Here is a 24,183-nt window from a genome sequence, read left to right as displayed (position 1 = left end):
CAATTGACGCAATTCCTGAGAGGCATAAAAAGCTTATGACGAAGCACATCGAATTTTAAATAAAGTCTCATGTTACGTGTTCTTTATTCATATTTATTATCTGAAAAATAGTGATTTGTAAACATATTCAAAGACTATTAAATAGGAAATGGCTTTAGCATTATAACTAGGATTGGTTAAGTATCAAGAACATAGGCTACTTTAAAAGAAAATCTAAACCCAAATACTTATTATATCTTTTTGACAAAATTGGTTCTTTTATTTTCAGCTCAGTACAAAGCTAAAAGAAAACATGAGAGAGAAAATATAATAAAAACACACCCAAAATTTTTAAAAACGGCTTTTATAATATGTCAAAGCAGGGGCGCAGGGGCAACTTCGCCTGAAAAGCCATAACAAAGACAAGATTGTACCAGTCAATTAAATTGTTGTTTTAGCTACGCTCAATTTTGCCCTCGCAGTTACGCAGTTTATATAATATTCACAAGGCCATGTCCAGGGGTGGGGGAGAGCAGGTTTGAACCCCCTTCCCCAAAATTTTGGCCCGACCCGTAAAAACGTAATACAAATGCACATAAACAAATCCTTGATGCGTTTTTTCAAAGTTTTTTTGTACACCTCCCCCCCCCCAAATAAAACCTTGGATACGCCCTTGAATATTTGACAAATACTTTCTGTGTTCTTACAAATATGCTACCTTAAGGCATGTCTGGAGGGGAATGGGCCCTTTAAAACTCTAAGATTCTTATATTTTTTCTGCAATTTCTTAAATTATCCACATAATTTGCCTATTTTTGGCAATATTTTCTAAGTTTTTCCAAAGAAGGGAGTCCTGACAAAATATGAGCAAAGGCTCTAGATTAGTGAAAGCAAATTAGAAAAAAAAATACTAGAGACACAAGCGATAACAATATTCCAGCGTTGTTTTCGCGTAAAGTTTAAAAAAGAAAAGAAAAGAAACAGAGCTACATACTTTCTATTTGGTAAGTACTCTCTATGTCTATGCAAAACTGGACTAGAACAACCAAACGCAAGTGTTTACCTTGAGACAGTTGCTTGAGCATCTTCAACTAGATAGTTGGGAGGTGGAGGTGGTTTGGGTCGGTGCTGAGACGTCAACCATCCAAACATGTCATGTGGATTTCGGCTTAGATAGGGTTGAGAACGAGCGCACCCATACTTATTCTCCACAAAGGACTCTTCCTTTTCTGGAGAATGGTATTTAAATTTATGATTCAAGCATTTTTTCGCCCCTAGAAAGTGAACCAATAGGTTTAACTTAAAAAAAAAGATAAAGGGCTAAAAGGGAAATAAGGAAGAAAAAATTAGAATAATAGGTACTTGTCTGTTATAGCGCCTATGTTAAGTTCTTCATCTATGTAGAACTTGTTTTTCTAACTAATCCTAATGAAAAATAACAAAATATGCTGCAAATATAATACTTCAGAAGCAAATTTGGGCTATATATTTGCATATTAGGAGGGGTGGGGGTAAAGTATAGCGGATCTGCATGCAAAATGTGTTGGGTAACAATTATTCTGCATATTATAAAGTACAAATTGTTTTCTAACTACACACAGTCCAAATACTTTACCTCCCACCCCCCCCAAAATGCGAATATATAGCCCGCATTTTATATTTTCCATCTATTCTGTCACTTCTCTTTGTCTTGTCTCAAGCTAAGCTGAAAGAAACTAACGAAGAAACCGGTTCTACAATGCGCCAATGGATGAAGAACTTAACAAAGGCGCTATAACAGACAAGTACTGAATAAAATACTGCGTTTTATCCTACTTTTTAAGAGGACACAAAACTATTTGGAGTTTTCAGCAAAATGTTTGACCGTTCAGATATTACATAGGAACTACTATTAGGGTCTAAAACAAAGTCATGTACTTTTAATTTTCATACTAAATTCAGTGCATGACAAATTAACATTATAATACATGATACAACAGAAAAGAAAATATTTGCAAGAAATAATAATAATAAAAAGAAATAATAATACAAACAAAAATACTCAAGATAAAGAGAAAATGAGAAACCAAGTTCAACTCGCAATCCACATTCAAAATCAAATCCTTAATATAGACAAACACTAGCATCGGCAACCATGATTTCATATTAATTCATAATTATTAATAGCTTTAATTAAATTTTTAAGTCAATTTTTGTTAGTTTATCTAAAGCAAAAATATATTCGCATTTGAGGTTAGTTATGTCTTTTGGTAACAAGAATACTGAGTTACTTTTGCTGTTTTTGATGTTCAAGATGAGAAGGCGGAAAAAGAAGTATGCACAAAATAATTTCAAACAAAATATTAGCCTAATCATAGAGAAGCCGAAGTTAATGCATTTCAAAGAGATAGACTCAAAAATGAAACCCCAATAAGAAGTCCGATCATTAAATTGTAATTGATGATTATTTATTTTCAATAATACAAACACTAAAGTGTAAACTACTCAGTATCTTAATGCCTAAAAAAAAAAATCACAAAAAAGATATCTCCCGTGGATTGTAAACTGTTGGTTGCGTTTATAGAAGAATATTTTCTTCAAGTAACGTTGCAAAGACTACTGAGACAAAAAGGCTTCAGAGCCTTTTGCTCAAAGACTATCAAAATAAATTATGCAATTTATACGAAAACGAAGCTCCCTTGGTCACAAAAACAGATTTTTAGATTTCTGCCATTTAAATCTGCAAATAAAAGCTATTCCCATGAAAATATTAAAACTCTTACTTTCACTATAATGAAGAATTGTAAAATTTTAGATGTAGCCTTTCATTTTTGCCACGACGATACCATGTATTCGAAACAAAGAAAGCAGGGATAAAAGTGAGAGAGGCAGAGAGGGAGGAGGAAAAGAAAGAGAGAGAGCAAGCGAGTGACAAACTATAATACGCAAATTGAATTGGTGCAAGCATATTTTATGAGTTTTTTATTAATTCGTACACTCCTTCCCCCCCAAAAAAAAAAAATATTTGAGATTTTTTTTTTATTTTTAATGACTATAATTTATGTTTATTCATTTAATTTGTTTATCCTTGTCCCCTAAATACCTTATACCTCTAAAAACGTAAATATACTTTGAGAAATAGCTTACACTACTACATTTACATTACATTTAAAAGCTGCCTATTTATTTCTTTATCCTTGAAAATATAGCCTTTTTATTTATGTCCATTTTAAAAAAAATCTTAGGAAACAGATCGGAATAGTCCTGTTCTGATAAGTAGTTTTTGATGACTGACAGGCCAATTTCTAGGGCTATAATGAGAGGAACCTTGAGGTGGCTAGGACAAGTCCTGCATATGGAGGATGACACATTGCCAATACTCGTTCTTTTCGGCCATCCATCTAAGGCGAAACGAAAAGTAAACCGTTCCCGAATGGAATGGGAAGAGGCCTTAAGAAAGCAATTAAAGGAAACTGGGATTTCTTAAAGGGGGAGGGGGAGGTGTGAAGAGGAAAGCTGTGAATTGCCTGGGATGGAAGAGGCGTATACAGCTGTGTTGGCCTCAGGTGGCTTGGTGCTGCGGTGAGTTGTTAGTAGTAGTAGTAGTAACTCGAATACTGGGTTTTAAATACCCATTTGAATGACCGAATGTCATACAACAAGCTGTACCAAGAACGTGGCTCGATCCCACTTCTAGAGCCAAAAATCGTTCTTTTCGGCCTTCCATCTAGGGCCAAATGTAAAGCAGAGAAACCCCGAATAGCGGTGGGAAGAGATCGTAAGGAAGGCTATAAAGGAAACTGGGACTTCTTGGGGGGTGCAAAGAGGCAAGCTTCGAAGACTGGGATGGAGTAGAGGCGTATACAGCTGTGTTGGCCTCAGGTGGCTTGGTGATGTAGTGAGTTGTTAGTAGTAGTAGTAGTAAATCGAAGACTGGGTTTTAGATACCCATTTAACTGACCGTATGTCATACAACGAGGTGTACCAAAAACGTGGTTCCCACTTCTAGAGTCAAAGATCGTTCTTTTCGGCCTTCCCTCTAGAGCCAAATGTAAAGCAGGGAAACCCCAAATTGGGATGGAAAGAGATCGTAAGGAAGGCTATAAAGGAAACTGGAAATTAGTGGGAGGGTAAAATATGAAGCTTTGATTAGGTTGTGGTAGAGGAGCATGCGCAGCTGTGTTGGCTTCAAGCGGCTTGGTGCTGCAGAGAGTTGTCAACAGTAGTATTAGTACTATGAAAAGACAAGGCCATCTCAAGTAATACTCAAAATTGTTTGCTAACTGACCTTGTAATTGTTCAGCAAGATACTGCACAGCCTTATGACTAACTCCAGTCATTCGGAGTCCATTCTTTTCAAACTTGTCTGAATTAGGCACCTGGGGCATATTATGAGCTCTCCTGGCTTCTTGCACGGCCAACAGCACTTGCCGCCACACCTATACACAAAAACAGACTTGATAAAATATTGACAAACAAAGGTATCAATTTCTTTTATTTACAAATTAGTTAAGATAAATTCTATAGCACAATATGTAGATGCTTATTAATTATTATGCTATTCTCTGTGCACTTTGATAGCTTTTTGTTTTGTATTTTTAAGGGATGAGTGGAACAAAAATTCATAAATCTTTAATCCAAAAACTAAGAACAAAGATTACAATAAAACTTACGTTTCCCACGAAAGAATTTCGTACGACCTATGGGTATCCTCAATTCCGCTTTATGCACTTCGTAAGAGCTTGTCACCATTAAAACATTCTAGATGAACAGCATTATTGAATTTTAGAGCATTCATGGATTCTATGAGCCACAGGTTTGCAAGTTACAACTTGCAATTAAAAAGGACAGTTTTACCCATACTTCCTTATAAAAACAAACTTTTTTCTTTTTTTATCAGAACTTTCCTTCCCTTGTAGAAATGATGGGGAATAGTTTTGGCCTCTGTGAACCATAAGTTTTTTTTTTCCCCAACACACAGCTCGTATCATTTTCTTATTTTTTAGTTTCTGAAAGGAATATTGTGATACATGCCACAACAGAGGATTTTCCTCCTTACCACAAACGTTAACACTTATCCTGTTGTTTAAATCGTAAACACGTGAGAGAAGAAGCAGAAAAAAAAAATTCTAGATTTTTTTTCTAGAATAATAAAAAAAATAATGTTAGGAGCCGTAGCTGCACTACATTAGGAAACAAGGTGATATTGAATTTCATTTTCAGTTTATTTGTGTCAGTGTATTTATGTTCTATTGTCTAGATTTAAAAGAAAGAAGAAAGAAAAAGCGAGCGTACAAGGGAAGAGCACCAAAGACATACACTTTAATTTTACACTTTTTAGTGCAGTTGTAAAAATTCATACATTTATGTGAAATCTTATGGGAAATTTGATGTTTTAGAAAAAGGTGCTCCTTTCGCGTTAATATCCACAAAAACAAGCCGTGTTTGAGCTACGCAAAACGGATAAAAAGATATCGATGGAAAAGATACACAGAAAAATGATAGTTAGTACATCTATTAAAAAATTTGAATAGCTTATGGAGTCTTCTCTGTAAGAAAAGATTCTTCTTAAATGTACCTATACTTCTCAGAATTCAGCAGTGACGTTAATTGAGGGGGAGGGCAGGTCCCCTCCCTAGATTTTAAAAACAATCTTTTCCTCAAGTTATTTTCATGGTCTTAAGATATTTGTCATTTTAAATAGTCTTATATTCAACTGTCTAGGTTGAGATACACGGGTTACATGGAGAGGTGTATCCTTTGAGGGAAGGGGATATAGAAACTGAATCCCATTGCAGAGGGCATTTGTGCTACAAATAAGTGTTCTTAATGCTGCACAAACAGTCGGTATTTAACTAACTGTTATTTTAATGCTTTTCCACAAAAAATACTAGAAATTTGCAATTCTAAATGTGTAACCGTGCATTTGATACAGATTTTATAACCTTTATTGCTTGAAAAATTCATATAATATAAATTTTTTTTAAAAATCCCCCCCCCCTTTTTTTTTAAAGGTACAACCTGAACGAAAAAGCCTATTGAATTGCACGACTTTCATTTCAATGGTTGACGATATATGATTACCTCATTTATATCATGGGACCTACAGAAGAACCCATCGGCAGATGTCACTTCGTAAACGATATGAGGGCCTTTAGGTACTGGGAGAGGACTTTTCTTTTCTAGTTTAGAAACGTCCACCGTCGGCACTTGCGCTAGCTTCTTGGCAAAATTCTCAACAACAGGAGCTACTAGCTTTTTATCCGCATCAGAAAAAACATCAGCTGAAGTACCAGGAGGAACAGACAGCTTGGCTTTAACCTGAAAGCAAAGGGAAGATAAGACATAAAACATTTAATCAAAAGCATGATTAGCCTACACCAACCAAAAACTATAGTTTTAATCTGAAAAGATGTAAATGAAAAAGACACAACACATGAACCGTTTAGAAGCCAAATTTATCAAACAAATTGAATAAACAGTAGAGATAACGCAATGAACCAGACGGATTGCTGGGTTTGATACGAATGTATTCATAATCTGATAGAAAAAAAACAAAAAAAAAAACAAGAAATCTATACAATTCCTTTGAGTGTGGAGAGTGGGCTTAAGAACATTTTAGTGTATGCCCAGTTAAATTCATACTTTAGAAAAAAAGAAGTAACTTGAAACTATCGCTAAAACATTTTTGTCATTTTTGGAGCTGATCTTCATTTTTAGAAATTCTTACAAAGCATCAAGTCAAGATTCAATCTAGGATTTTGAATGTTAAAACAAATAAAAAAGTAGAGAAGACCAGCATGTCTTCTAAAAAATTCATTTAAAAATACTTTTATTCACATTGATAACTCCCCCCCCCACACAAAACTGAGTGGCCACAGCTAAAGCAAAAAATACGTAGCTCAAAATACCGATCGGATGTCCTAGAAGTAATAAAAGGACCAGATATCAAAAATAGTTTTAGGAAAGGGGCTGCTTGGTCTCTTATCACTTTTGACTTAATAAAAAGGGCTAGAACTTTATTTTTCGTCCAAATGAGCCTCCTCCGAAGTTTCTAGGACCATGAGAGGGAGGTTGGGAATGAGGAAGGGACAGTCCCCCCTCCAATGTGGAATAAATCCTGCCAATTTTGGGGTTTAATGTTACCTTTTACTTTAATTAATTTAAAAAAATTTTTCCACAAAATAAGTTATTCAAAAAAAAAAAAAAAAATCCATTAAACAAAAAATGAGCAAAAATAAAATAAAACAATCTACCAATCGTGAAACTACCACAAATTAGCATCTATAAATAAGTGAAACCCAAAACGAACAGAAATTACAATAAATAACCGAGTCAAACTCAAAACAAGCAGAAATTAACATAAGTTGGGATCAAAACCCCTATGCCTTCCCAAGGCCAGAACAAAATTTGCACTTTCCTGAAAAAAAATATAAATGTTTTTACTTTTATAACTTTAATAAATCAACTAATATTAACATTTTGATTCCTCAATATCAGTATATATATATTAAACTGACAATGCACATTCATTTGTATTTTTTCAGTAAAGAGCAAATTTTGTTCTGGCCTTGGGAAGGCATAGGGGTTTTGAGCCCAACTTATGTTAATTTCTGCTCGTTTTGAGTTTGAATCGGTTATTTATTGTAATTTCTGTTCGTTTTGGGTTTCATTTATTTATTGATGTCGATTTTTGGTAGTTTCACGCTTGGTAGATTATTTGATTTTATTTTTGTTCATTTTGGTTTAATGGAGTTCTTTACTTTTCTTTGAAAAGCTTATTTTGTGGAAAAAGTTTCTTTAATTAATTTATATTCGTTTTATATTTACATAGTCTTTTCAGGGACAAAGAAAATAATATTTTAAATCTTTTCTTTTTTTAAGACTTATAGTTTGGCCTACTATTTGTACGCTGGAGAAAAATTTTCAGTAATTTTTAACAACATACACCCTTTTAAAAATCTGGAAACAAATAGTTGTGTTTAATTTAGTTTCATACCTCCTCTTGTTGACCTGAAATGGAAAACTTGATATCATTCGCAAAAAAATCTGTTTAATTTCTTTGATAGCTTGGATACACTTACGCTATTTTGATTTGGTTAAATTTTAAGAATAGAAGAAGCCCCGAAAGTTTGAACATAATACCCTCAGTCTGTCTTGGGATATTACTTAGATGCCTTATTGGGAATTAGCATAAACATTGTGCATTTTTGTTTAACCTTACGGAAACATTTATTTTTTAAACATATTGGGCAGATGGGAGGGTGAGAAAGGGAGGGGAATTAGTTGCCCTCCAATCACTTTCGACTATTAAAAAGGGCATCAGCCCTTTCTATTTTCAATTGACTGAGCCCTTTTCGAAGTTACCAAGACAACTCCTTCGATACGAAGTACCCTGGTTTAAACAACAACAACAACAAAAAAAAAATAATACATTATACCTACATCGATCTTTACTCTCAAAATTTTGATTGGATGTGTTTGGGGAAATGGTGGGCGTGAGAGGGGCGTTATTCGCTCTCCAATCACTTTCAACTATTAAAAATGGCACTAGCCCTTTCAATTTCTAACCATATGAGCCCCTTTTGAAGTTTCTACAACAACACTTTCAATGAAAACCTTATATGCACCCAGGGCATAACTTACAACCCTTGCCCTGAGGGCTGGGGGTTGTTATTCTCAAATACCTAATTTCCAGAACTTTCTACTACGTTGAACAAAATGGCTATCTCAAAATTTTGATTGGATGTGTTTGGAGGAATCGTGGGATTGAGGAGGGTTAGTTACCCTCCAATCACTTTCGACTATTAAAAAGGACACTAGCCCTCTCAATTTCCAATTGAATGGGCCCTTTTTAAATTTTTACGACAATCTATCTATAAAAAACCTTATATGCCCCCAGGCCAGAACTTAATACCTTTGCCCTGGGGGCTCTGGGGGGTTTGTCATCCTTAAATACATAATTTCCAGAACTTTCAACTACGTTGAACAAAATGGCTATCTCTAAACTATGATTGAATGTTTTTGGGGAAATGGTGGGCGTTCGAGGGGGGTTAATTACTGTCCACTCACTTTCGACTATGAAAAAGGGCAATTTCAATTTCCATGATCCCAGAAATCAAGAAGGATTACATATCAATTTCTAACTCCCCCCCCCCTCAGCCCCTTTCTTAGAACTAATTCTGTATTTACCCAAAGGCTCAATGAGAGCTGGGTTGTTTTGGCATTAAAATGCACTTTTTGAGGCATCTACCCCCTCCAAAGTTTATACCAACAACCTTCCAATAAAAACCTTATATCTTAATAATGGAAAACTTGTATGGCTTAAACCCCTTAACCCGGCGGCTGAAAGGACGGTTGTCAAACCCGGAGGCATGTTTATTTGACCCTTGGACTATTTTGAACAAAATGACTATCTCAAAACTTTGATCAGTTGGGTTTGGGGAAAATGAAGAGGGGGCGGGAATATCCAGAGGGGGGGGGGAAACGTCTAGACCCGCTTAAAAGATCTACATCGAGTTCTGTAAAAAGCAAAGGAAGGAAAAGTAAAATATGGTCTCACTCGGTGAGGCTATTACATAAAGATATCACTCAGGTTGCTCTAGAATAGAGACAATTTTTTCCCCAGTCAAAGCTACAGATATGTGGATTCTTTAGTCGTTTAACGTATTTTACGTTTTTCTTTCTAAAATAAAAATGTTGTGAGGTATATTCCAAAACGTAAAACCTAGAACTTTTTATCTTACATTAACTTGTAAAATCGAAGCTGTGCGACGAAGCTTCATATATGACTCTGATATAATAGATATTTGCCTTAAATGTTAAGGCAGTTTTTCATGTTCTTCAAAAGCCTGTTATAAGTAGAAATTCCAATTATATGCTCACTATAGGAACAGAGGAATCATTATTCAATCGAATACTGCAACACAGGGGCTCTTCTTGAAAAAAGAAATGTTTACTATCCAGCTAATAAATTGCAGTACTCTTTTAAAGTGAACAAATCGTTATTAACATAAAAAAATATTATAAATTTAGCCAAGTGCATTTTTCCTACTTAGGATACTAGAAAACGCTATGCACAACAATAGTGTATAGGCATTAGCGGCGATTCTGGCCTCTCTTGCGCCAAGGCCATATCTTGGTTAATGCCCAGCCCCCCACCCTGTCTTTAAAAACACTTCAGGCCAACATTTAATAAAATTTCCATTGAATAACAAAATTTAATCAACTGCGCCCTCTACTTTATTTTAATAGAATAAAATTAAAAAATTACAAAATCGTTAGATTGTTTATTTAAAATTTTGCACCCCTAAAATTCCTGCGCTCGGGGTAAGTGCCCCCTCTGTCTCCCCTTTAATTCTGCCTCTGATATGCATGCTGTCTTGGTCAATATCAGCATAGAGATTGCAACTATCACAATTTCGCAAAATTAATATAATGAAAATGCTGCGGGAAGCAGAAAAACCTTTTTGCAACTGCTCATTTAAAATAGTAATTTATTTTAGTATTATAAAGTGACGCCTCTCGATCTTCGAACCGAAGGATCAATTTTCACAATGAATGCATAAGACAGCATTGAAATTTTTCACTTGATAGGGTGCCTAGAGATCAATAATGTCTCAAAATAGTAAAATATGTTAATAAATCTTACAGCTTGTGACGCCACCAAACATAGAAACTGAACCCAGCAGAGTGGTCTAGGTTAAAATGTTTTTGTAGTGTCACTCCATCATAATGAGAAAAAAACTTAATTATTTGTTCACAAGTGATTAAAAAGAACACAAAAAAAAAGTCACCTGGAATGACTTTGTTCTTGACTCTGTGCTTGGCTTCACTGCATCTATCTTCTCTTTGCTCTCTTGCTTCTGTACATCAGCACAAGTTTTGCTATCCGTAGATGAATCAGCTTGAGACACTTGGTAGGCAGGTTTTTCACCAGCCTTTTGAAGCACCATTTTGTATCTTGGTTTTTCACTATTGGTGGCCTTTAACTGTTGCGATGCTTTCATTTTTGCCGCATACTCCAGGTAACTATAGGTTGGACGAGGTTTCTTCCGATCAGGCTCCGTGTTCTTTTTGTTAGTGACTTCTTTCGGTATGTCTTTTGGCAAAGGTAAGGAAACACGCTTATCAGTAAACAACAAAGATGATTGAACAGATTCTTTATGAGCATTTATTTTAGGGGAAGTTGTTGGAATAGGCTTATCTACTACTTTATCTGCTAAGTCACTAGATCCAGATGATAAAGACGTGGTATTGCATCTTATTGGCACAGGGGATGTAACATCACTAGAGGTGTTTTCTAGGGGTAGAGGTGCAGTAGCAATGGGATCTGGTACACTAGTGCTATCAGGACAAGATGAAGAAACAATATTATCACATGAAAGCGGCCGCTTGGAATTATTACACTTTTGCATAATTTTAGCACTATCTTCTACACTGTTAAAATCATTCCCTATTTGAGGAACAATTTGAGTATCATTTAAGTTGCTTGTTAATGCTTCTTGATTTTCATTTCCTTTTGAACTAAAATCACCACAAGAGATAGAATCATCACAGAAAAAGTCATCAAAAGCATCAGAAAAAGTTGAAGACTCTACAAGAGCCCTCTGTAATAGATCAGTGCTTGGATTACTAACATTTTGTACTTGACTAGCTGATGGCAGACTGTTGATTAAATTACACACACCAGTCTGATTATACGATGGTTCACTAGCACGAAAAGTAAATGCGTCTGCCCGAGAAACAAAATCCTGACATGTAGTTGCTGCAAAGTCAGGTTTGTTTATAGTGGACGGTTGAAATGACAATCGATTCAGTTTTTCCTTTCTTTCGTTACTATAGCTAATACTGCTGTTACTTACATCACTAACACTAATATTTTGTGAGGTGGTGAAAGTGGAGCACACATGTTTTTGAGTTTTACTAGGATAAACTTGAGGTGTTCTTGATGTACCGACATTGTACCCTGGTTGGATTAATTCACTCTCTCCAGAACAAACAGATTGAATCAGTGGTCCTTTTGGATTTTGAAAGATTAATTCTGCCTGAGGTAGAGCCTTCGCTTGGATAGCGGATTGCTGATGCTGTATTTGAAGCAGAGTGCCTGAAAGTTGCAAATGATATGTAGTACAGGAATGTAATTCCACCATTTTATGATAAAAAAAAGCTTTCGTTTCTATCTATGCATACCTTTGTTAGAAAATTCCGAGCAAAAATTGAGCTTGAGGAAGGGGGAGTACCAAACCCACAAATACAGGCCTAGGGATGGATTAGGATCATGCTTAAATGGTTTCTATCATTTGTTGCCCAATTAAATAGTTAAAAAGAAAAAATAATGCACAATGCAAGTTTTTTTCAGCTGAAATAAAAAACTAGGGTCCTAACTCAGGCCCTTCCCTACAACAAAATTCCAGAATACACTTTTGTTTTGCTCTCCCTTTTTTTAGCCTAGGGGGTTAAAGTCATTATCTTTTTTGTTGCCTTCTTTGTCAAGATGTTATATAGTACCTTTGAAAAAAGAAGTTTTGGTGCAAAACCAGCATTATGCGCGTTTGGAAGAGGAATCGAGTTCCGTAGTCAAACTCTTTACACAAGATTTGATAGCTTTTGCACAAATACCGTAACAAAACTTCTGATAAATGAAAGAATTTCAAAAAAAGTTGAGTGATAATATCAGGATCACCATTAGAGGGATTCCAACTGGCTCTTTGTGACTTGCACAAAAAAATCCAGGGTAACACGCAAGGGAAGGAAATTTTACCCCGAGTTCTCACAATACTTCAAACTCTTTATGAGCACGCTCAAGTTACTCTATTCAAACAAAACCTCTAGAGATTGCAAGCAGGTATGGAAAAAGTTCCAAAGCTGCCAGTAGCAGAATTTGACAGAATTTGACAAGATGCCGACACTTTAGCAGCACAACTTGCGTTTTTTACAGCTTTTCTTTGAGCAAAAAGTACTTTTTAATGTAAAAATGGCATTTTCAGACAACATGTATAAGCATTATTACTTAACTTTTAATTCTTATTGGCAGGTTTGGCAGTCACACAATATAGGTACGAATTTTTAGATTGGGACCAGCCAATGAATAGAACAATATGAGTAAACAAAAGTTTTTGGCAAGGTAAACTAGCTCAGGTGTAATAATTGGGATTAAAAATAGATGAGGGTTTTGTTAAAGAAAAGAAATATAAAATTGTTTCATAAAAAAAACGAAAAAAAGAACAACAAAAAAAAACACTGATCATATTTCATTGTATAATCCAAAAAATTGTAGGACAATATCAAACATATTCGTGCGATCAAAAAATAGCGGTAGCATTAACATTTTATTGTCATGAATGAGAAAGCAAATTGAATGAATTTCAGCCTCCCATTTAGTATCCATTAAATGAGATATTTCTGGTGATAATATTATAAAACAGACTAACTCATTCTTCAATAAACAGGGTGTCCGTTCAGTCTGGACATACAAAATAGTTGAATATTTGGGGTATATAGTTAACATATAGCTTTAGACATTAAAATGAAATATTTGTTACCCTCTGCCTCCATCTTAGGTGAATTTCGATTATTTTCTTTTGGTTATTACACAACTATTAAGATTTTTTCGAAGAGTAAATTCCTTGCTTTGTTGCCACACTTGAACAGAAACAAGCGGAAACTTTCCTTATTTACAAATAGACCCAACCAAACGTTTACAACACTGATTTATCCGCAATTGATCGTCAAGTTTTTTATATTTTTATTCATAAATTATTAATTTGAATTCAGTTATTTATTTATCTATTTTTTCATATATATAGGTTATAGTTTATTTATTTTTGGTTTGTTTATAATATGAGGTTTAAGTAAATCGTCGAGTTAATAAGTAAGTAGTTACATGGACTTTCGCGCGACCGCAAACCCTCATAGGTTTCCTTCAGCGCGAAACTGTTGTTTAATTTATTTGTTTGTGAATTTGGAATAATAAACTTATGAACTAAGTAATACAACAATCAATAAGGTGATATAGCCGGGCTAAACATGGACTAGAAGGAATGTTAAAAAAATTAAGTAACAACAGAGATATTTTTAAATCAGAAGAAAATAAGGATTCTATTGGCGTTTCAATAGTCAATTAAGGGGATGCATATAACAGATCAGGGTGGTCCAATTAGTTTTTCTAAAAATATGGTTTGTGGGTAAGTTAATTAACAAATAATTTTAAGTCTTTAACCTTTAATAATTTCAATAATGTCGATATTACTCCATAGCTTAGATTTATAGCAGTGTTTTTCTTTTGCCAAGCATATTTTCTTATTTTTAAACTTGGCACCCGCAACCGCATGCGCAGTGACCTCCACTGCGCATGGAGGTCATTTTCATTACAAATAAAATTCCCGATTTTCCTATTTACAGACGTATATGGATGTCTAACTCCTAATTTAAACAAATTAAAAGAATCTGGTTTTGTTTTTAGTGCTTCTGGTGCTTTAAAAATTCATTGTTCAATGACGTCTATTTGAAATTACATTATATTTTTTAAAATAACATCCTCATCAACTGCATTAATTACGACTACATAATAACTGAAATTACATCATCCATTAAATAACACCATATTTTCATTAAAATAACATTTTCAATATGATCTCGATCATTCACAATGCAAATTTTAATACATTTCAACAAACTTGAATGGACTCGGCGGAATACTCGGCGGCATTGCCATCAATTTTGGTACATTCACTCGTTATTCGTAGAATCTGTGATTCATATTGAGTCCAGGCTTTATGGACACTCTGTACTTTAACATTTCTTGTAATTCTTAGGGCCAGGGAATCATACTCTCAGTATTTTGTTAGGCCTTTGTTGGTGCAAGTGCTGCTCGTATTTGTAGCAGCCTAAAATGCTTCCAGGAAAGCACAAGTCAAACTTAGCATAAAAAGCAGATCAGTTATAACTTCATTTTAGGTTTTCGTTCATACCAAAATTGGGCTTTCTCTCATTATAGTCTATCTGATGGAAATGAATATGAAGTCAGAGCAGTTTCAAAAAGAGCCCTTGAAACTATTCTTAAAGTTTAATTACCTTACGATTATTTTTTTTTAAAGAAGACAGGTTTTAATCCCAAAATGAGGTGCTTTGCAGTACCTTTGCCTTAAATGCACTAATTAGTTTCCTGATACTATAATTATCGCCTTAATTCTCTCATTACCTAACCTGACGACCTACTGCAAAATACTTGATAACTTCAATAAGGCCTCGACCGAGTCCGTTGATTTTGAATTGAAGTTAAAAAGTATTTTGCAGTAGGCTGTGCAGGTTGCATCAAGACATGGCTAATTGTAGACAGAGAAAAGCCAAGACAGATAGTCCAAGTAATTGAGAGGCAAATGTTTAAATGGCTGGGGCACGGGTAAATGGCGGGAGTAAGGTAAACGGGTAAGGCTATTTATTAACTAATAACTAATTTATAAATTGAGTAAATAGGCTTCCCTCACAACCCAATAAAATTTCACCTTCCAAGAAAAAACTAAAAAAAAAAAAAAAAAAAATCAAAACACTCACTTAGAATTATAATAATATGGAAAGGAATTAACAGTTCAGAATAGTATTTGTTTCAGCTGTTAATTATTGGGATTAATTAAGAGCTTTCTTAAATTTATCTTTTAATATATTTATCTCTTTTCAATATGTTCATTTTATTTGGGCTGTTTTATCTTACTGGGTTTTTTTTTTAATATTTTTCCATATCAATATCTACTTAATGACCTTTTTCTACTTAATGCAATTTCTACTCAATTTACTAATTTGGCCGACTGGGTTTAAACCGAGTCTTAAATTTGTTGATCTTGTCCAGTAAATCATTTTAGGAATTATCAAAAGTACCGAGGATATCAAAATAAAAACATTTCCTCCCCTCGATCCCTGTTAGGTCTACTGACTTCCTAAGATTTTTCTCTTGATTGTTTCAAAATTATGAAGTTTATAGGGAAAAGTCAAATTGTCGTCAGTGTTGCCACGTTGAACCGTAAAAATAAATTAGCAAAACTAATTAGTTAAATTTGACAACACTTTCCGGCCGTAAAAATTCCAACTTGAAATCTTTGTTTCCCAAATACAACTGCATCTTCAACAAATAGCAACATAGTCAAGGCCGTACCCGGGGGGGGGGGTTGGGGGGGTTTGAACCCCTCCCAAAATGTTTTTTGACTCGTAAACACGTAACAAAAATGGATATAAACAAATTTTGTATGCGTTTTTGAGTTTTTTTTGTGTGTAACCCCCCCCCCAAAAAAAAACAAAAATCTTTGAGTAAAACCCCCTCCGAAAAAAAAAATCATGGGTACGGCCTTGAACATATATGAAAGCGGTTTGGTGCCATATATATTTAATGTATTTTCTACCGATTGTTCAGCCACGTTTATTTTTTCATTAATTTGTTACCATCTTCTACCCAAAACAATATAACTGCCCATAGAGGCCTTTTTTTTTAATTACAAATCGAATTCTCGATGTGCCCTAAATTTTAAGATATATATATTCGTGCAAGTTTCCACTGAACCAATCCAAAGAATGAATTTTCATATTGAGTGTCCTCTGTACATTGACATTACTTGATAAAACTTATATTACAGTAGAAAATGACAAATCTTCATCCTCAAATCAAAATCTCTACGATTGACTAAGATTCCAACAAGAGCAATCTAGTAATCTACAATTTTGAGTTACAATCCTATTGTATGCGTACCCCAATGCACTCCTAAACTAGTTTTTAATGAATTACTTTTTGATAATACATCAAACTAAGGTTTTCTTAACGACACAAATTTGACATTACGGGTCCAATTAGAGATTGATTTCTCCGAAAATAAAGAATTATGAACTGGATCATCTTGTTCACACTACACGCTCATGGGTGTCAGAGGTAGAATTGGAGGAGCAATAACTAGGGCAGGATACACAAAGTCATGTAAAACCTTTGACAGACAGTTTATAACCCATCACAATTAGATTTAGGAACTCTGACAAAAAAGAGAAAATGTAAGACGATTAATATGTGTGTTTTCATGCTTATTTTGATTCCATGGAGGTTAATATATTAATTTCTTTCGCAACAGTTCTGGACTTCCTCGCATTTCAATAAGAATTTCCTTTTTTAAGAGGTTTCTAAGAAGGGCTAAATCCTTTCTGATGTATTTGCTATTGATTTATTTGTTCTTTATCAACTGATTGATATTAAAATATCCCGAGACTTGTTTGTTTTTGCTACCCAGACCAGGTGGATGGTAGTACCAGTTTCGATTTAAACAATGCAACATCTACTTTGTTGTAACATACTAATATTATTTCTTCAAGTACATTTTTGGAAAAAAAAATTGTGAAGTCTGAAAAATGCTAACTTAGTGAACTTTCGGCCCCCCTTTCTCTCACATAGATACACGCCTGTGCCCTCTTACCTCCTCCCTCAGATCCTGCAACGCTTGGTGCACACTGCATGCCTGGTTTAACGATACGTATAAAAAATACAAAAGCTTAGAGAAAACTATATAGGTAGATAAACAATAATAAACTGAATAGTGGATACATACCATCAGGCTGAAGGACATATGCCGGCATGTTTGGCTGAATTTCATTAACTGGTTGTGGAGTTGCCATTTGGGTCTGAAGATTCAATGTAGGTAATACGGATGTTGGAAAGGTTCCTAAATACTGAAAGACAGGGTTTGGCTGCTGCAGAGGCATCATAGGTTGAATGATTTGGGATTGGCTTTCAGATGGAATGATGTATAATTGCTGGCCATTTGGACCTATGCCAGTATGAAGTATTGTTGGCTGTTGAAGCATCGACATTGGTTGAACAATAGAATGCTGCATTACCAATGATTGTGGTTGGATAACCTGAAGAGATTGAAGTATTTACTGATAAGAGCATGATGCGTATATAACAACACTATGAAGATTTTGTATTAAATTGGATGAAGTCCAGAAATACTAACTTTTCTAGATATGGACTTCTAGGTTTAATTAGCTAAAACTGAATCCCTTACTTAATGTTGTAATTGTGTAAGATAGGTAAACAATTATAAGAAAAACTTAATATGATAATAACTATCCAGTAATACAAATGATGAACTAAACAAAGTTACATGAGTAAGCTCACAGTTGCTAATATTGTACCAATGACGATGCGCAGTCTCATTGCTTAGAGGAGCATTTTTCCTAGTGTACTACACTCATGCACTTTGGACTGAATTCTCTTTTTATGTCTAAGTGTTGTTTTTTAATAAAGAAATTTTATTAAAACCACGAAAAAGGGCTTATTTAAATCTTCTTTTATAATTTCTCCTTCTTCTAGCTTTCCAGTAAGATTTTCTTTATCACTTTTAAAGTAGGACATCATTACAGACATTAAGGATATGCCTTTCTAAATTAGCACAAAATTTATTCTAAATTTTCAGCAATACGGCCTTTTTCTTCTTAAGTTTGCGCAAAATTTGTTTTAAATTTTCAGCAATGCGTCTTTTTGACTTATTTGTTTTTCCTTTCTAAATTAGTGCAAAATTTTAAGCTGAATTTTCAACAATGCGGCATTTTGTTACTAATTTAATATTTTGTAGCTTATGTTTTGTTTTTACCGCAAATTGAATCCAGCCTGGAAAATAAGACCAAATTAAAAATCTGTCTTCTTCTTTTTTCTAAACTTATTTTGTTTTGGAATTATTATACGAGTATTGCTTTCGTTTTTGGGGCAGACTCAACTTAGCTAAATCGAAATTCAGGCAAAGAATTGCTGTAGAAACTCAGTCAATGCAGTTAATTAATCTGCACAAATTATTATCCATCTAGACTAAATATTTATAGAAGTTTCACTTTTTGTTTGAAACTAAAGAAAACATAAAAAATACTCTAAATATTCAATTTGCTCTAGCACATTCTCTAGAAACAAGTACCAGGCCATCATTTGGCGAATATTGACCCTTCAGACAAGAACTGCATTTGGGCTAATGTACGGTTATTCAAGTTTGAAACTACTGCGGACTATTGTTGGGTTCTTGAACAAGAGCTTGGGTATAATGTTATCTGCAGTATACAAGAAAATACACAGGCCTTATTATCTTTTATAAATTGAACCAATAAAAAAAATAAATAAAAAAAAATCCAACTGCATGGTGATCGCTACTACTACTACTAACAACTCACTGCAGCACCAAGCCACCTGAAGCCAACACAGCTACATACGCTCCTCCTCCATCCTAATCTATGAAAGCCTTCCTCTTCACACCCTCTGAAGAAGTCTCCATTTCCTTTAAATCTGTCCTCACGACATTCTCCCACCCCCTTCGGGGGAAGACTTGGTTTTCGTTTGACCCTAGACAGTTGGGTGACAAGGACGATATTTGAAAATCTATAATCCTTCATCCAAATAATGTGCCCTAGCCATCTTTCAGTCACCGCTTTCTTTCCCAAAAAGCGGTGACTGAACCACATTTTTTGTACAGCTTACTGTCTGCGATATCGTTTGTCAGTCGGGTACCCAAAAAAATCCATAGGCAATTTCTCTAGAAAACATCAAGCAAATCCTCCTCCGTCTTTCGAAGAACCGGCGCTTCGGAACCATGCTTGACCACTGTCACCAATATAGCCCCCAATGTTCTAATCTTGGTTTGTTAACTTCACCGAACAGATATGCGAAGCTGCCCACTTGATTGATCTTCTCATTACCCAATATCACCTATTCCCCTTCACCTATTCCCAGTCTTAGCGACTTAGTCATCTTAACATTAATTTGAAACTAATTCTTATATCCCTGAACTCTCAAAACGTCAAAAAATTCATTCATTTGTTAACATTTTCATCTAGGATTCTCAGATCATCAGCATAATCTAAGTTTTACTTCCCTATTTGATTCCTTGTTCTTCTATAGCCTTTGTTGTGGTCCTTAGAAAAAATCCATCAAAATGATTCACATAAATGAGGATAGGACACCACACTGCTTAACTCCTGATCTAATACGAAAACCAAGTACTAACCTCATTTCCTACCACAACCACAGCAATACTTTTCTTTTACATATCATTAATCACTTTAATGTATTTATCTGGTATACCCTACAAGACTAAGACCTTCGCTAAAGCTCTGCTATCAGCTGAATTGAACGCTAAGGTCATAATCTATGAAACTGAGGACTAAAGTGTTTGAGGGGTTTGATGACTCAGGCACTTTTCAATTATTAATCAAGAGTGAAAATTTGGTCGACGCATCCTCTCCCCTTCCTAAAACCTCACTATTCTTCTCTTAAAATTTTATTCCTAAAAATACCAAGCTAATTCCTTTACAATTACCACACTCATTCTCGTCACCTTTTTTATAGAGGGGCTTAATCAGTTTTCCTAAAAATTGCTAGGCAATTCTTCTTTTTAAAAAATTACATTCATAATCTTTAGTAGTTTATCTCTAACTTCACAACCACCATATTTGAAAAACTCTTTACCACACTGTCATACTTGGGGCCTTATTGTTTTTTAATCCTTTCATTCAACTCTTTCCGTATCACTAATTGTGGCCCCGTTCCTATCTTTTATTAATAAAAAAAACCTTTTGCACAAAATAAGTTTTTCAAAAAAAGTGCAGAACTCCATTGAACCAAAAATGAACAAAAATAAAATCAAATAATTTACCAAGCATACAACTACCACAAATCAGTATCAATAAATAAATGATACCCAAAACAAACAGAAATTAAAATAAGTTAGACACAAAACGAGCAGTAATTAATCTCAAGAGGGCTCCTAAACCCTATGCTTTCTCAAGTCTAGAGTGTGATTTGTAACTTGCTGAAAAAAATTCCAAGTGACTTACTGAAAAAAATCTAAACTGTTAGTTTAATATGTACGTGCCGATATTTATTTCTTAAAATATTATTCCAATTTTATTTTCTTAAAGTTATAAAAATGAAAACATTTAAAAGAATTTTTTCAGTAAAGTATAAACTATATTCTGGCTTTTAGAAAGCATAAGGTCTAGAACCAGCCTCAGATTAATTTCTGTTCGTTTTTAGTTTGACTTATTTCAATTTCTGTTTGTTTTGGGTTTCGTTTATTTGTTGATACTGACTTGTGGTAGTTGCATGCTTGGTAAATTATAGTTTTTTATCATATATGTATATATATATATATATATATATATATATATTATATATATATATATATATATATATATATATATATATATATATATATATATTATATATATATATATATATATATATATATATATATATATATATATATATATATATATATATATATATATATATATATTATCTTGACCCACTAACATTATAAAAAAGTGGAGTAACAAAAGAAAGTAAGAGAAAAGAGACATACAAAACAATATAAAATATAAAAAAAAAACAACAATGCAAATCAGAATCGCACGAGAGGATGAAAAGGACCTAATAATAATTTATTTCTGACCCACTAATACGGAGGTAAAAAAAAAGAAAAAGTAAAAAACAATATTAAATATACAAAAAAAAAAAAAAAGTGGAGTAACAAAAGAAAGTAAGAGTAAAAGAGACATACAAAACAATATCAAATATAAAAAAACAAACAATGCAAATCAGAATCGCACGAGAGGATGAAAAGGACCTAATAATAATTTATTTCTGACCCACTAATACGGAGGTAAAAAAAAAAAAAAAAAAAAAAAAAAAAAAAAAAAAAAAAATGCAAACCAGAATAATCACACCAGAAGATGAAAAAGACCTAATAATATTATAATTTATTTCTGACCCACTCATACGGTGGTAAAGTGGAGTAACGAAAACGAAAGAAAAAAGAACAAATAAAAAAAAAAAAAAAAACTATTATTTATTTCCTATGCTACTTTATATATATATATATATATATATATATATATATATATATATATATATATATATATATATATATATATATATATAAAGTAGCAAAGTAGCATCATTGACAGTACAGTGATGCCCAACAAACTAGAAAACTTAAATGAGCCAAGAAACTTTCATTAAAATTCAAGAGCGAATGCAAAGGAGTAGAGTGGAGTATAAGTGGAAAAGTAAAAGCAAAAACAAGAGGTGAGAATTAAGTAAAGACTCTAGCGCCTTTACCTAATGTCAAATGTAAAGTCAATAGCACTGTAATGCAGGTTTGTTTCAATAAATAACCCTTATTTGGCACTATTTCAACTCAGCACATTCAAGTTAATACTAACTAATTATAATTATTTTAAAAGCTTATTTTTGATTCCCAATATGTTCTCTATTATTTGTAATTGGACCTTTTTAACTTTATATTATTCCAACAATACTCTATTCCCAACCTCTTAAAACAAATGTGAAAATTGACAAAACTGTCAGCTTTATCAAGCAAAGTTGGCAAAATACGGAGTGCCGATTTCTGGCAAAATCGGAAAATCAGTTGCACTGTGAAATAAAACAATTAGAAATGAAACTATGGCCCGAAAAAGGACAAAGCGAGGTGCTTTCAAATTCTGTATCTCTAGCACTTTCCCCTCCAGATCAGTGGCCTGATGAACCCTGAAAATTGTTGTTCTACATGGTGAACCTTTGAGGAATGGATGAATGGACCTATGGCCAAAATTATGGTCTGAGAAGATGCTTTCAAGCTCCTCCCTTTAACCTTTTTCTACTTGAAAGGTGGGAAAGATTTTATGTAAATAGATCAATGATAGTCCTAAATCTAAAAAAAAGAAAAAAAGTCTGGCTCAAAATCCAGCTTAAATTCTCAAAGCCAACCTTCTCAGGCTTATATAGAGACAGGGAGGAACCGACTCTAAGCCAAGTTTACTTTCATTACCATAATATTTTGTTTAATAGTTAGAAACTGTCTTCACAAAATGCTTCAAGCCCTAAAAGTAGTGAAGTGGCAAACATAAGCCCCTGAAAGCAAATTTTTGGGCTTTAGCCTGGGTCTTGGATCATTTCCTGAAAGTTTTATTTGCATAGTATCATATTTTTAAAACCATTTGCTCTGAATATTTTCAAAATTTTTACTCTTCAACTATTACTCTAAGCATTGAGAAAAAAACCTGTTGTATGATGGTGGGATGTTGAAGTACTTGCTGGAACGGTGGTTGGTATGTTTGTTGAATAAGTGGAAAAGGACGATTCGTGTACCGATTAGCCATAAAATCGTCGTTTCGTTTTTTCCTCTGATTTGACCTAGAAGCAGCCTTTTTGGATGGCCTAAAAAAAAAAACTCATGAAATAAGTAAATCTCGAACAATTTCGATTTCAATTAAACTATATTAAGCCAATGTGCTCCTACAGAAAATATTTCTACTGGGAGCAGACTGAGTTCAATGCCCAATTTGTCCCTCCTTGATGGGCCAATGGTAAGTCACCGCTATTCATGTAGAAAATACACATAAACTGACTTTAAGTGCTATATATATACATAAATACATATATATATATATATATATATATATATATATATATATATATATATATATATATATATATATATATATATATATATATATATATATATATATATATATATATATATATATATATATATATATATATATATATATATATATATATATATACTAGTATGTGCTTAGTATTTTTCGTCGTTCGGTGAGGGACAACATTCCCCACAAGAGCAACATTTACCGTCTTGGCCCAACACATGTATGATAACCCGCACCGCATCATTTTGTTTAAAAAAAATGATTTTAAATGAAAAACAACTTTACATTGAAACAAACATCAATCAATCAATCTATCAAGCTATTTATAACGCCAAAATATCCAAAAGAATAGCACTAGCATGTCAAAAAAAAGAAAAAAAAGAAAAAAAAAACATTAAAAAAAGACATGGGATCACTCTCACTTTATACACTTGAAACTTGCATGAACATAAGAACAGGTAGCTTCAGAATGGTGGTTAGAAACCAGTTTGCATAAACATTTACATTAATTTAATTCTAAATTAGTCCCTTGGGCAACTCATCAGGTATACATAAACCTTTACAGGCTAAAGAACAGCCATGGAAGTGTGGTGAGGGGAGGCAATACACCTCTTTTCAGACACAATCAGTACCAGTCAAAAACTAAAAAGTGTCTAGCACCAGCTTTGCGCATATCAAGAAGGTGTATCCATTCAATTTGTACATACACAACTGGATTAACTTACAAAAAACCACGATAATTTTTCTTCTGTATTCTTT

General features: G+C 33.7%; 1 protein-coding gene across 2 annotated transcripts in view; it reads right to left on the bottom strand.

Moving 5' to 3' along the window:
* The window catches only part of trx (histone lysine N-methyltransferase trithorax), a 147,595-nt gene that overhangs the window by 18,285 nt on the left and 105,127 nt on the right, over window positions 1-24,183 (bottom strand). For both annotated transcript variants that reach the window (XM_089090868.1, XM_089090869.1), the window contains 6 exons: window positions 23,035-23,191; window positions 17,538-17,847; window positions 10,755-12,064; window positions 6,043-6,279; window positions 4,247-4,397; window positions 1,043-1,253 (listed from right to left, as the gene is read on the bottom strand). In XM_089090868.1, the coding sequence (XP_088946994.1) occupies window positions 1,043-1,253; window positions 4,247-4,397; window positions 6,043-6,279; window positions 10,755-12,064; window positions 17,538-17,847; window positions 23,035-23,191 (2,376 nt within the window). The remainder of the gene's footprint in view (window positions 1-1,042; window positions 1,254-4,246; window positions 4,398-6,042; window positions 6,280-10,754; window positions 12,065-17,537; window positions 17,848-23,034; window positions 23,192-24,183) is intronic.

Source organism: Artemia sp. Qi Xiang Cuo, chromosome 6 (genome assembly GCF_049724085.1).
Source record: "Artemia sp. Qi Xiang Cuo chromosome 6, ASM4972408v1, whole genome shotgun sequence".
In the NCBI taxonomy this organism is placed as follows: Eukaryota; Metazoa; Arthropoda; class Branchiopoda; order Anostraca; family Artemiidae; genus Artemia; species Artemia sp. Qi Xiang Cuo.
The sequence above is the reverse complement of the archived record's forward strand: the minus strand, read 5'-3'. Positions and strand labels throughout refer to the sequence as shown.